The 16,027-nt window shown below is 35.6% G+C and overlaps 1 protein-coding gene across 1 annotated transcript in view; it reads right to left on the bottom strand.

Annotated features, from left to right (window-relative positions):
- Positions 1 to 16,027, bottom strand: part of LOC145252529 (uncharacterized) — a 63,392-nt gene that overhangs the window by 18,525 nt on the left and 28,840 nt on the right. The window contains exons 2-4 of the mRNA XM_080112077.1: positions 12,411 to 12,566; positions 6,449 to 6,623; positions 3,309 to 3,591 (exon numbers count right to left, since the gene is read on the bottom strand). Of these exons, the coding sequence (XP_079968203.1) occupies positions 3,309 to 3,591; positions 6,449 to 6,623; positions 12,411 to 12,566 (614 nt within the window). The remainder of the gene's footprint in view (positions 1 to 3,308; positions 3,592 to 6,448; positions 6,624 to 12,410; positions 12,567 to 16,027) is intronic.

A 16,027-nucleotide genomic window follows, 5' to 3' on the forward strand; every position in this document is an offset into this window, starting at 1 on the left:
GCAATTGTAGACCTAGACTTGGCAAAAAAAAGTACCAGTTCAGATGATGTAAAGGTTCGACATGTGGTAACCTGACACCTCCAGGCATAGCTATCTCTTAGATTTCCTTGTCCACATGATGCACAAATTTTCGCCCGTGCCAATAATTTTTTTTCTTGATAAAATTCGAGGACTCCAGTTGGTGTTTCCAGCTGCTCACTTAAGGCTGTAAAATTCATGTTTTTTTTGTTTTTTTTCTGACGTTAAAGTACGAAATGGTGTGCTTTTTTTACTGATTTATTTTCTTTTCTTTTCTTCCTCTTCCAAATTGTTGTCTGCTGCTTTGAATTTTCAACTTGCGCGAACGCGCGTCACGTTGAAAACCATCGCACTACATTGTCATTGATTCAGCTTCATGTTTCATCAGACGGCTTAATTTTCTCGGCGACGCTCGGCTTACTCCGGCTGTTGACGTCATGTTCCAGAGAAAGCCGGGCATGCGCTGAGTTTCGTCTGGATCACTCTCTGTATGAGTACAAACCTTTTTTATTTGTTATTGTTGAGTTATCCGTTTTTTTTTCATTGTATTTAGTAGTTTTACGCCGATATAATTCATCGTTCTGTTTATAATTGTTTATTTTTGATGTAAAAAAATTACAGCCATTGAATTATAAGTGGTTTGTTTGCCATACTTATAGGTAAATGTGCATTGAACAGATAGCATAATACTTAAATTTAAATTCAAATTTTGATATATCTTTTAATTTAAACGCGAAAAAAAAAACAATTGGGACGCTGAAAACGTACACAGTAAAACAATACGTTGTAAAATGCTTTTATGGTTGTCAACGGGTTAATGTAGATTTATTTGTAAGAAAATTGCGTTAAAATAACTTAAACGTAATACGGAAATGAACGATGTCAAAAAAAAAAAATGCATAAAGTATTAAAAATTTTTTATTTGGATAATTTAAACGCGGAAAAAAAAACAACAAAAACAAACAATTGGGACGCTGAAAATGTACACAGTAAAACAGTAACGTTGTCAACGGGTTAAAGTTGATTTATTTGTAAGAAAATTGTGACAGTATAGTTGTAATACAGAATAGTTGCAAAACATCCCCACCCTTCCCATGTTAAATAATTTCTAAATAATAGCGTTAATATTTTAGTGCGCAGGTCAAATTCTGCAAAAGTAGCGATTTATGTTTATTTGTTTACGCTGTTATGGGTTTATGTTTATGTACGCATACGCAGCCAGAAGTCGTAAACCGGATGTTACAATACCCGTTACAAGGTCATTTGAGTTTTATAATTATATAGATTTAATATAAAATATAATTTTTTTTTACCATATATGATATCACATACATCGCTATGGTATAATTATTACCATAAATCAGTATTTTTTTGGTTTACCGACCCCTCGGCATTCACCTTTGAATTGTCGACTTTTCAAGGTTTTGGGGGACGCTGAGAACGAATATTGCATTTATTTCATGCGCAAACGAATAGTTATTCATATTTGAAGACATTTAGTATCCAACGTAATCACTACAGCTTGGCAAACAAGATGACGCCAGGCCTCCTTTCACTTTCTCATGATTGGACAAATAATTATTTTTATGATAAAAAAAGACATTTATTTTCATTTTTTGACACAAACCGATTTTTTTCTTCTGACACCAAATCTGATAATCAAACCTGTCGCAGATTTACCGTTTACATGGTCTGAACTCCTGGACCCTGGGATTTTTGAAAAAATGTTAGTTTCAATAAAGTGGGGGATCACTTTTCTATGATAATTTAACCTAACATGAGCACCCACACGTTGACCCCTCTCCTCCAAAAAACATTTTGTTTATATTGGGGCGGGGGGGGTGTCGGTGGCGGCCGGGGGATGTTGGGGCATTGTTGTAATTCTACTTTCCAGAAATGTTTCCTGTGAAGGTGTGTTTTGCAATGAGCATAAATAAAAGACAAGGTCAGACGTTTAAAACCATTGACGTAGACCTGACATCAGACTGCTTCAGTCACGGTATGTTCTATGTCTCCATCAGCCGGACAGGAAGTTCAGAAAAACTCTAGACTCCGGCTCCGAATCAAAGAAGCAGAAATGTAGTTTACCACGAGGCTCTTCAATGAAAAGTTCTACAAAAGGATATGATGAAAAACTGATCTGATCTGATTGTGATATGTTTTCAGTATTCAATGTGTTAGATAAGATTTAAGCATCGAGTTGAAATTTACTTCCCTCTTACAACATCCACTTACTAGAAAGGTGCCCACAAATCGCGTACCTAGGTGTGTAGAAAAGTCCCGTGCGATGCGCGGGTATCTTTGCTAGTATATATATATATATATATATATATATATATATATATATATACTGAAACTATTTTTTATATAAAAAAACTGATGCTTCCGATAATAATATTGTTACTAACATAAATTCATGATTGCAAGAGATTACTTGACTTACAAGCAAAAGAGTTTTATGAGTGTAAGAAGATATCTTGGGCGGAAGTCGCTGTTAGACCATTTAAAATTTATGGAGTGTGACTTAAGTATTTAGGCTATCGACTCCATGAATCAATCATCTCAATCCACATCCAGAGTTAGTGAACTCAGAAGATATAAACATCTGCCATCGTTTATCATTTTCTCCCGTTTATTTTCCCGCCTTAAGTTGCAGTACAGATAGCAAGCCACGTATGTGATCCACAGGTAACAACAATGGACGATTCTTTGGTCATTTGGCCAGGATAGGGGTCTCCAAAGTTTTCGAATAGGGGAAGGGGCCATATTACTTATTTTTTAAAGAGCTACGCGGACCAAAATAAAAAAAAAATGACCTGGACATCTTTGATATTGTTTTGTTTATTAGTTTTCCTGTTTAGTAAAACTGGTTCTCCAAAACCTCCTTCTTTTAATCATTTTCTGATCAATAAGAAAAACTACCATATTATTTTCACACATTTACATACATATTTTTTTAATATATTTTTATGTTTTCCATAAGAGCTCCGCGGACCGGATTAAAGACTTTGACGGGCCGGATCTGGCTTGCGGGCCGTAGTTTGGAGACCCCTGGTCTAGGAGCAAGGTGTAGTATCTGTTTAATACTACCGTCATCTTTTCTGCCTTCACTCAGTGAAAGAGAAATCTTTCTGAACCGAGGAATCTTTTTTATTTTTGTTTTAATCCAGTGAGCTTTTAAGGGCCTTAAAAATCGACCTTGTGTCTAAATCTACCCTCGTGGGGAGGCCAGCAAATAGGCACAACAATGGACAATGTTAGTAAGAAGATGTTTTTCTCTTTTATCTTACCTGTAAAGACCTTTGTGTAATTTCATACCATTGTTTCATCGATCTCTCCTGTGCGGCCATTTCCGTGTACGATATTTCCGTGTTGTAGGAAAGAAAGATTCGTATATATTCCGTGATTTGTTTTCGCGCTTCTTTAACCGTCAATTCGGGAGGGATGTCAAGGGCCATCATGGAATCGGTGAGGATGTCGTCCGAGAAAGATCCGTGGTTGGCGCCTTCCATAACGACCATCGGAGATCTTGTTAACATCTCAATATCCCCGTTTGCCTCTTTGGAAAGAACTCTGAAAAAGATAAGTTCACGCGTCACGCCGCCATCTTTTTATGGTGCTGATTTATCCTCTAATTTACGCAGGAAATATATGATTTAGTTTGGGTGCTCTATTCTACGGCTTTTCATGTTATTTAATGCTTAATCCAGTAATTTTGGGGAAAAACAAGTTTTTATGCTTCAAGTTGGTTATATCTTCAAACATTTATTCATGGTGTTTGGTTTGGTTGTTTTGTTTTACAGGATATCAACCCTTTTCGGGTTCAATTATTTTATGTTTCAAGTTCTTTATACAGTAAATTAGCCCGATCCCTCCGATCTTTCTCTTATAGGCCAACTGACACCACCAGACAAAATGCAATTCTTTTCCCAACAAGATGGCGCTACATGCCAAACGTCTCACTGGCCATAGACACGAGTTTATGATATGTTTACGGAAGAGAGAACAATAAGCAAAGGGTTATTGCCACCACGTTCCCCGGACTTGTCATTATGTGATTTTTATTTGTAGTGAACTTCAAAACAAATAATCCTCACAATCTAGACCAACTAAAAGAGAATATTCCCAACGCTATCAGGAGAATCACCAGAGAAGGTCTACAAGCAATATCTGCAAATGTTGTTAAACGTGCCCAGAAATACATAGATGTAAGCGGGGAGCACTTCCAGCACTTTTATAACACTACAGGTAATTTAAACAATAAAACAATGTTCCTCCTCTCTACTACATTTTCTGAAGTGGACCATCCCGTGCGTTCATATATTTATTCATGCTTTTTAGTTTTGTAGAGAAAAAATATTGTTTTTGTTTTTGTCTCTGCAGAACATGAGTGAATTTTGTAAAAGGAGACGAGAAGTAACACTGATATCAATGTTTGATGCATTTTAGCACAGGATGCCGATATCTTCAGACAGTCTGATCTGGTAGCAGCAGAGAAAATATATGAACGTGCAATTCTTTTATGGCTAAAATAACAACTTGGTTTCAGTTAATAGTATACAATGAGTCGTTTACAGGCAATCATATGCTTTCCCGACCCATGTAATTTTATAGGAAAGAAGATATGCAGTAGCTCAAAGACTGCATTTTATTTTTAAGATTATGACATGCTGAATGCATTTGCGTTTAAGTAACTTTAATATTACATATATACGGCATAATCACGTTGATACACCGGTTCTCGCCAGATCATCGAAGTTAAGCAACGATGGGCCTGGCCAGTACCAGATGGGTAACAATTTGGGAATACTAGGCGATGTATACGATGGCACGACAGCACTACCGTTAAAGAGGGTGGGGAGAAACTAAAGCGTCTACTTCCCCCGCTAATCTTTGGGAGACCTTTGGGCAAGGTCGAGAATCCATTTTATCCCCACCCCCTGCCGACCAGGGTAACGTGAGGTTATGGAAAGCAGATGACTGATGTAATACAAAAACAATCGGGAATAATTCTTTTCATGGTTTCGTCTCTCGTTGTGCTGAGCAGAATATTCTTGTGGCTACAATAGTCAGGACAATCAATCGATCGATTCGATTAAAAAATTGTCGATTTCACCGATTTCGATGACAATAAAAGCATGGAAGGGTGGAGCATTTGTTGATCCTCATTCAATCCCGGACAACGTCGAGTTTCCTTGCTAGTAATCAGTAGAGAATTTGCTTTCTAGTAATAATAAATACGACATCATCATAAATTAAAATATCAAATTTAAGCGTATTTTACGACCGGGCAACACCAGGCAGCGTGCTAGTTAATTAATAAAAATCTTTTGTATAAACGGTCTGGTCATTCTTTCTATAGTCGCTTCCTCATATGCGTGGCCGTTGATCCCCTAGTGGTTGTGATCTTTTGTTAACTTAAAACGAATAAAACGCATACATGGAACAATTGAGATTTGTTGGCGGTTTCAAAGGTTTTATTGAGGGATAGAAGTTCGTTCACGAGAGGAAAGACCAAAATTATTTTCTTTTTACTTAATTTTCTTATCCTTAAAAATGGTCGATGAACGGACTATCTCGAAGAAATATTCACATTGATTCATACATTGGTGAGCACGTCTGGTGTGGTCGCTTCTTCGCCCCAAACTGCCTTGAAAACTCCTTGTCGAACATGTAATGTAATTTCTATCTAATGATGCGACACCTGCTTCCAACGTGTTTGTATAGGGAGCTAACCCTTGACCCCTATCGCCTCAATGGCTAAGCGCAATGGATCTATTTTCGTTTGCCATAAGATTGTCGTGAATCATCATCATCATCATCATCATCATCATCATCATCATCATCATCATCATCATGCAGTTCTTCATAGCTGAAGATGACTAGTCAGGGTCTCGGTGCTTTATCTTACGGTGTTGTAACATTACACGCTGAAAGTTTCACCACAAGTAGTGCATGTGTCGTTACCATGGTTGTTGCCTTTAGTTATGTTTTTGTTCGGACCTGGCCTTTATTTTTGCCTCTATTTCTGTCTTTCCTTTGTGAAGGATACTGCGCCAGCAACTTCGGTCTGCTTCTAACTATTCCCAACTTTTCATGTTCATATTCATTGTCTTTAGGTGGCCCTTTTATTACATCCTAGTAGCGGAGTTTCTGTCCAATAATCTTTCTGTATCCATATTCAATTTTCCATACAATAGGATTTTTGGGATGCGATTGTTTTCCATTGTGGCCACATGTCAAGTCCATCACAGTTGTGTGGTGGCCAGTACAGCTTCTATGCTGTCCATGTGGTATGTGCTTAACGAAACACCTGAGATTTATACTAGTTAATATAATCTCTACCCACCGGCGTAGGGTCCCAATACATAATAATAGTACTGCTATGTAATGTGTAACACGAAAAGAAAAGGAAATGAATTTTGTTTACCTGAAGGCCTCGGCGATCCGAGTGATGCGAGTGACGCCGTCCAAATCTCCCACAATCGTCAAGATCGGAACTGGAAATTCCGTGTAAGAGATCCATTTGCGCAGGTAAGATCCAAGAAGGATCACACCTGAAAGAAGTTCGGCACGTGCGTGCGCAAGAAGCTGAACTTCCAGACCTTTTAGAAAAAAACAAAAAACAACAAAAAACAACAACAAAAAAACAAAACAGACAAAAACAAACAAAAACAAGAGATTAATTTTGTTTTTAGCTTTGAAAGTACGATACCAAATTTAAACGCCACAAATGAATTTATTCTTAAAGTGTGTCCATTCAAGGCAGACCAACGAAAATGCTATACTGATCCAGAACCAAGTCGCGTCGGCATCTACCGAGAATTGACGGTAAGTTGCCGAAAAAGCAGCCAGAAACAGTAGACGCCATTTGCCAATCAGCTGACGATGTTTTCGTTATTAGGAAAAAGAATTGCATCTATGACACCGCGCTATTTTTTAAAATTTCGAGTTAAATTCAATTTCTACGATATTTTTTGTTTATTAAATTGCTAAGTGAAAGTACAGAATAGTTACAAAACACCCCATTCCCATGTTAAGAATGGCTTTCTAGATAATAACGTTTCAGCGGGGTAACGTAAATGCATAAGTACCAAATAATCACTTAATTTACAACATTTTTTCTAAATTGTTTTCGATCACAGTTGTTTCCATGAACAAAAATTGTTTCCGTCGTTAAAAAAGTTTATTTTATTAATAATTTGTATCGAAAGAAAAAAACTCTTAGATATTATCTATGAAAAATAAACAACTCGTTCGTCTTAAAACAGCCTATTTCAACCTTAGGCGTTACAGAATTACAAATATACTATTTCAAACTTAGACGTTACAGACTTACGAATATACTATTTCAAACTTGGGCGTTACAGATTTACAAAAATATGGTTTTAAACAATCGCATACATTAAATAGCTTTAAATCTGTCATACACACTGCAAGCACGCGCTTAGACTTTTATAACAATCGACCGACTAATAAACACAAGACTATACTTCGCTACTGCCTCTCTCTCACAGAGAAGATGCAGTTAATCTTTATCTATTGTTATTTTTATAGCGGGTGCGCCACTGATATACAATTTTTGGGCCCATCTGTAAAACTTTTATCTCAAGAACTCGTCTTATTACGACCATTGCGAAGAATTTTCATTTTTTTTCTCTGTGTGTCTTATATATAATGCAGTTCCTTTTTACGGACTTCTCATACATGGAGCGCATTAACATGGGACTTCTTCACTACAAACTACAGCTGGGCCATCTTCAAATCTAATGTGAACTAATACTTGTCGAGTCGTCCTTTTAAATAATCAAATTTTGTTAATTTCGTCCATCTTTTTTAATTCCTTTCATGATGTTGTTTGTCGCTCAGCTGACAAACTCATTAACATTGATCCTTGATTAGCTTTTGGCCTTCATACGTGGTGATTTATCAATAAAAAACGTATGTGTGACATACAGACTGAGAGAAAAAACATTCAATAGATGTACGTCGAAACGAAAAAATGAATCAAACAGCAAAAAAGCTACACAATGTAAAAACTAACACCAAAAATACGTATCTAAAACCAACAATTAAAACATTTATCGCAAAATGAATGGCAAACTCTTTAGAATAATGACACGAACAATTAACTGAACTGAAAGAAAAACCCGCTGATCAAGGCACAGACGCCACTCGAGGATAATAGTTAAAAGAGTGTCAGGTGGGGCGTAATGGTTGGTAATGGTGATGGTGATTGGGTATATTATTGAAAAGTGGGGTTCAACAAGAATTTGTTTACATTGGACTTGAAAGCGACCATGTTGTAGTCAGCTGGGAAGCAGCTCCGCTATATTGTCTTCCAAAGACGGGTAGTCTAAGAAAAAACTTTGCGTATGGAAGTTTCGTTTCGATTCAGGTAGAGAGAGAAAAAAAAAACAAAATCACTATCAATAATCCCCCGACCACTCTCTGTCGGTGCTTAAATCTAAACGTGGATTCCATGAACAAAGTTTCGTTCCTAGAATTGCCCACCCGTGAAACTCTGTTCTGCTGGTCCGCTTTTCAGCTGACTTCAATATTGCCATCTTCAAATCCAACGTAAACAAGTTCTTATTGAATCGTCCCCATAAATAATCTAGTTATACCAAATTTCCATCACAAACGATTACTACTACTGTACACACATTAACTCTTATTGATATGTGGTGACCCCTTTGTAAAAAAAGGAAACGACATTGGTATTGGACGGTGGTGACTGAAACCAGTATATAAGTGAACAGTAACAAAAACTGTTGGAGATTCATGACTGAAATTTGGTGGACAAGTCAGACATGGATTGAAGTTTATTTATACCAAATATGGCTGGATCGCAAAAAAGATTATGAATTTTATTAACGATTTCATAAGTGACATTTCTTGTGTGTCACCTCGTATGGGATAGGATCCAATCTCTGATTTAATTATATTATTAGGTCGGTGCAAAGATTCTGCCGATTTAAAATATTTATTCATAACAATGATGACCTTTGCTCTCAATAACTTGATTCTATCTGTCAACAAGTTTATAAATGTCTCGCTTGTAAAATTATTTAGGTTTTGATGTGAAATACAAATCTAACTTATGTTTAAACTCCTCTCGTGATGTTAACCCCAAGGACATCTTTTGTAATCCTGCAGGAGCTAGGTCAGGAGAATATGTAGGATGGGGCAAAATTTACAAGCCAAATTCTCCTAGAAGATCTTTGGTCAGTAGTGGTGTGTGAGGACAAGCATTATCATGATGGAAGAAGATTCCTTTTCTGTTGATTAAGAAGGTCGTTTTTACGTTAGCATGGGTGTGAAATATTGCAGAAAAATATGAAAGTTATAAATTAATCATGGTGAAAAGTAATAATATGCATAAAAATATATTACAATAGTCTAAAATGTCCCCTTCTACAAATCAGTACAAATTTTTTGCATCAACCATATATATATATATATATATATATATATATATATATATATATATATATATATATATATATATATATATATATATGTTTTTTATTTATTTTTTTTTTATTACCGTTTTATTTGTTTGGTTACATATGTTTCGGATGTTGGACCATGCTTATAATCCAACAGCATTGTCAGACCTTACTGAAATGGTTGTTAGTATTTGGAAGAAGTGTTTTAGAGGAAAAAAGAGGGGTTTTTTTTCCTCTAAAACACTTTTTCCAAATACTAACAACCATTTCTGTAATCCGATAATAGTCACACATTTTTTTGATTCTGATTCTTTTAAAATGTCTAAATATTTGGCTATGAAGCTTTTTTTTTTGTACTTTAAGGATTATTGTAAAAGCTCATGTAATATGAACATAAATTTTCGCAAATGTAAGAAAATACATGCTGGGATAGATTTTAGTTTTAATGGTAGTTTAATGGGATGTATAGATTTTAGTTTTAATGGTAGTTTAAAAATCGATAAATATTCATAATTGTATATTTGTACCAGCAATGGAAAATTAAGTTAAAAAAAAAAACAACACAATAAAAGTCATCGATTTTACCATCCGATAATCGTCACAAATCTTTCAGATTATGATACCTCCCAAAAGATTTTTTTAATTCTCGATTTCGATTAATTATCTCAACACTAATATACATCAATTAAATTATTAAATTTAATTTGATCTTCAAACATGAAAAACTGTGCTTGAAAATCTTTATAACAATAACAACCTTTTGCTCTCAATAACTTGATTCCATCTGTCAACAAGTTTATAAATGTCTCGCTTGTAAAATTATTTAGGTTTTGATGTGAAATACGAATCTAACTTATGTTTAATCTCCTCTCGTGATGTTAACCCCAAGGACATCTAAATGGTTTTGTAATTTTCGAAATAAGTGATAATCCGAGGAAGCATGATCGGAAACATATGCAGAATGAGACAAGATTTCCTAAACAAATTCTAAGAAATCTTTGGTCAGTACTGCTGTGTGGGGATGAGCATTATCATGATGGAAGATTTCTTTCTGTTGACTAAAGAAGGTCGTTTTCGAGTCAGCATGGGTGAGAACATTGCAGAAAAATATGAATGATTTTTTTTTTTACATTTTCACCCCAAACAAGGCATAGTGCCACTTTGGTGTAGGGGGCTACTATCAGGGACATCTTGCAGGGATACTATGTAGGGAGTTAAACAGCAAGATGTCTGCTTATATTACACTTGAACTTCTGCATGTCAGTACAGTTGGGAAGGCAGGAACCCGTAAGGGAATTCCAAAGTCTAGCAGTTCTGGGGAAAAAACTATTAGAGTAGAATGCTTACGTTTAGGGATCTCTACTGTGTAGGGGTGGGACTTTGTTGTTTGTCGAGTTTGTCGGGGGTATTTATATCGAGGGGGTACAAGGGCTTGTGGTTCGTCGGAGCATCTACCATTAAAATACTTGTAAAATAGGCAGAGAGATGCAACATTTCGTCGATGTGACAGAGGTTGAAGCTTAGATGACAGTTCAGGACCTATCAGGTTGGCGAGTCTCTTTTGAACGCTGCCCAGAAGTGAGAGATTAGTAGCAGATGCACCAGCCTAAACGTGACAACAATACTCCATACATGAGCGAATGGTGGCCTTGTAGAGATATAGGATACTTTCAGGCGAAATTAACTTTCTAGCACAGTAGAGAGAGAGAGAGAGAGAGAGAGAGAGAGAGAGAGAGAGAGAGAGAGAGAGAGAGAGAGAGAGAGAGAGCACCTTCTTCGCAGGGGCCTTGGCAATGCTCTCAATGTATCTATTCCAACTCATGTTCCCTGTGAACGTTAAACTGAGGAGTTTGAACGAGTTATAAATTATGTTTAAGTAATAACAATATGCATAAAATAAATTACAATCGTTTAAGATGCTCCTAAAAACCGACAAAAAGTTTTGCACCGACCTGACATTTGTTTAAAAGCTATCATATACAGGGTGGAACGATAAAATTATCGTTCTAGAAAAGACATGATTCCATTTCTGCTTGATGACAACCGGTCTTCTTTTTTTGTTGCTGGCCATCTACTAGTTGGCCAGTTTTGTACAAACCCCAAGAGCGATAAGAAGCTTCTATTATGTCTGAAAGTGACAAAATGTTCAACGAGCGAGATCGGAGATGCGCCACTGTACAACTCATGCTCTCCACCGATCTAAAGTATGACAACAGGACCATTGCCAGCAAAATGGCACCTCAATACCTCAAAATGCATCGCTGGATTGCCACGAATAACAGGGACGTGCCCAGGGTGATGAAAACAAAGTTTCTGGCCACGGCTGTAGTTTTTGGTGTGATTTGAAGTGATGGCCACATCATGCCACCTTACATTTTCGAAGTTGGCTTGAAAGTCAACACCAAAGTGTACCTGGATGTGATGAAGAGTGTGGTGATCCCTAGTGCAACCAGGTAGCCACTGGCTAACCCTGGGTGTGGCAGCAGGACGGCGCCGGTCTGCAAATCCAAATTGACCCAGGCTTAGCTTCAAAAGGAGTGCTACGACTTTGTACCTTTCTCTCACTGAACCCCCCGCTCCTCCTCTGACTTGAACCCATTGGACTACTCTGTTTGGTCATACGTCGAGAACATCACCAACATGACCTCCCATAACACTAAAGCAGCCTGATCGCCGCCATCCGCCGAGTAATTGCCGAGCTCCTGGCAACGCTTGTGGAAAAGGCATTCTCCTAATTCCGGACCCGTATCGAAGCGGTGATTGCAATCAAGTAACTTGACTTGATTTTTTCAATAAAAGTTTTAAAATAAAGCTGTAGTGCTGTTTTCTTTAGGGCGACAATTTTATCGTTTCGCCCTGTACATAACTCTGCACGGTTTAAACATCAGATGTTTCAATGACGATTACCATTGTGTAACTTGTGTGATTACTTTTTCTTACCTCCTTCTCCATGACCGGCCAAGAAGACGTTTTTCTTTTTCCTTCCCAGCCTTTTTAAGTGTCCGTCGCACTCTTTCAATCTATTGAAAAGGGATTTCGTGAAATTGATCAGCACCACCCATAGCTTCATTGGACATTGCGACTGGATCTCTATTCCTGGACAACAAACGAAAACAAAACAAAAATAGTCGTTAAGAAAGAGGATACAAACAAACTCATGTTTATGTCTTAATATAAGAGATTTCTTCCATTTTTATTTTTAAAATTTTTTTATTTTTTTACTTTGACTAAAGGAGTTGTTGCATATTAACCCTGGTGCTATATCCGCGTATATGTACGTTTGTTTTTATATGTAATGTGTGGCTTTATGTAGGTGTACATATACGTATATATTTATACATATATAAGTGTATATATCTGCATGTATGTATAAGTGCATTTATGTATGCGTCTATATCTTTGTATAATTACATGTGTATGTGTCCCTATTGCTTGTGAGTTTATATATTTATATATGTGTATGCATACAATTATTATGCATTATTTTATCAAGCCATCAGTAATCTCCTCTCCCACTTTATTTCTTTCCAAATTTAAAATTAGTCTGAATTATATTCCTGTCTCGGTCAATTGACTTTAACTGACCTATATTTATCTGTTCTAAAAACAGATTTAGAAAGACGATTTCCATTTCTGCTCCCTTTCCCCCTTTCTTCCTTGCCTTCTTCCTAAACTATGTCTATCTCTCTTCCCCTCTCCTTTCGACTTTTTAATATTCTTCTGTTCTTATTTTATCATTCTCCATTTCCCTTACCCGTTATTAAAAAAAAAAAAAAGCTTCATATGACGGTTTTTCTGTAAGCCGCATTTTACCCTGGACATTTATATTTATATTTCTGTTTTCTCATGGCTTACCAATAGATTTTCAACACACATATTTCAGATTTTTTCCTGTTCTGGATTTTACCGTCTAGCTCATTGGATTTTTTATCTTAACTTTTTCTCTCCTCTTTTTCCATTCCTTGCTTTCTTAATCTCATTGAATCCCTTCAAACTGTCTCTAAATGTAAAATGACTTTTTCATACAAATATGATAAATTTCATATTGTTTGTTTACTTTAATGCAAAATTTATTGTATAGTTTGCAAACTTCTTCCCTCTGATGAGAAGAATTCCATTCTTCCACACTCTATGGAATAAGATTTTTCTTGTTTATCTGTAGTTCTTGTCAAATAATTAAAATTTTGTATACTTTCCTTACAGGTTTATAAGTATTTTTTTGAAAATTTGAATAAAGTTTCAATATATATATATATATATATATATATATATATATATATATATATATATATATATATATATATATATATATATATGTATGTATATGTATATATATATATATATATACATTTTTTAACCAAAATATTTTATATATTAAAATTCAGTGATGTTTATATACCAATATTAATTGACTCAATTAATTAAGCTTCATGATAATCCGCTTTCATAATCGAGCATACGTATCAATCGATTATAACAACTGATAATCATGGAGATTAATTAATTGAGTCAATTAATATTTACTTTAATTTTATTGGTATATGAACATTACCGAAGTTTAATGTATAAAATATCTTGTTTAAAAGTATTAAAAAGGTAAAACTGCTCTTTTAAGTGAGCTGAAATATATACTAATGAACACAAAATGTTCTCAAAGGAGGAAATCACGTTTTCACCGAATTGCGACACCAAGGTATAATGTGTACATAATTATGATCCAAACAGTGAACGAATTTATGAAAAGAATCAGATGGAGGGTTTAACAATACAACCCTAAAAATGAGGAGGAAAATAATAATGTCATCACACAGAAATTTTGCAGACGAAAACAAAACAAAAAATCAAACAAATTATTGTAAAATGTACAAAATTAAAAAAAGGATATCCCCACCACAGATACAGTTATTAGAAAACTTCGAAACGGACATGTTGAATCTTGTGAGGAAGGCAAAGGCTAAAAAAAAGCAAAAATACAAAAATCTTAAAATAAAATACGATATTAAAAAAATATTGACAATCGTAACAGAAGACAATAAACATAAATAGTATGAATTTTGAATTAACTGAATAAAAATTATAAAAAGGCATCGAAAGAAGATCTTTATAAATTTATTAGAAAAAATGGATATTTAAGGTAAAATAGACATATATACACCACTTAACCCACGGTTTTTATTGAAAGATCATAAACCGGACTTCAACAATAAACCAAGCATAAGATTAATTGGACCACGTGTTTCTGATAATATTAGTAAAAAGATATTGGACAGGATTAGACATACTTTAAACTCTAAAATCCAACACAACCTTTAGATTTCTTCTTGTGAGGTTATAGATTGGTCCCCAAAAACACAAGCAGTAAATTTATTATGTTTGATATAAACTCCTATTATCCATCCATAACTCCTGAACACTTTTTTGAAAAACGCCATAAAATTAGCGGAAAATGAAACAAATATAACTAGATCAGAAATAGAAATTATACGAGTAAAACTAGCAAGAAGAACCTTAATAAGATACAATAATGTATTATAAAAAAAACAAACAAAAAAGCAACATTTTGATGTTATGATGGGAACTCCAGACTCTGCGAGATCACGGACTTAGTGGTCCTATACATAATAAATGAGTGCCACAGAACGGCAGTTCTAGGAAAAAAGCTTTGTTCATGGAATTTAGGTTTAGATTTAGGCACAGATAGAGAGTAGGGAAATTGTTGCTTAGTGGCTGTAGCTAGACGAGTGTTTTTTTTGAGAGTTTAATAAAGGGGCATAGATTGAAGCTCAGTTTAGTTTATAAAAAGTTTTATTTAAAACAGAACTAATGTATGTAAGAGAGAAAGAGCGGTAGAGAGAGAGATAGAGAGTGTGAGAGAGAGAGAGAAATGTAGACAGAGGTAGTGACAGACAGCGATAGATAACAGATAGATAGACAGATAAACTGCCCGCCCCTTAAAACTTACTATATTGTACGCGAATCCCCCTTCCCATTGCGAACTCCAGAAAGGTGGCAACGGTGTTTGTCCGTTTGCTTCGCTTGTAAGCCAGGAAAGAAAACACGAACGCCTTCCTCGGAAATCTCGTGATTTTACCGACTTCCGCTTTCAGCTACTCCTTTGGACGTCACAACCCTCCTATCTTATACAACATATATTTGAACTTAATCCCTCTTTAAAAAAATATTTTAACATTACAAAGAGGAAGTGTAACAGAGCTGCTAGCGTTTTTAGCAACAGCAGTAGCAACACGCGCATAACACATATGCAAATGACCAAGCCAGTGGACGAAATGACATTACGGTGGGGAAAGAGAGTGAAAAAAGGAACATACATGGCTGGCAAGCGACGAAAAAAAGCGAAGAACCACGTGGCGAGTGAGTTGTAAGCACATATTGGTGCGATAGGAACTTTAAAAAGAAGATGCAATTCAAACTTTGTACAAAAAACATGATCAAACGAACATGTCATAGAGTGAGCGGCAGACATAGCAGCAGGTTGTAATTGCGTATTTGGAAGCGGGTAATTGACACAAGAGAAATGCAGGGATGTGACCATATTG

Source organism: Euprymna scolopes, chromosome 29, assembly GCF_053919585.1.
Source record: "Euprymna scolopes isolate OS-2025 chromosome 29, ASM5391958v1, whole genome shotgun sequence".
In the NCBI taxonomy this organism is placed as follows: domain Eukaryota; kingdom Metazoa; phylum Mollusca; class Cephalopoda; order Sepiida; family Sepiolidae; genus Euprymna; species Euprymna scolopes.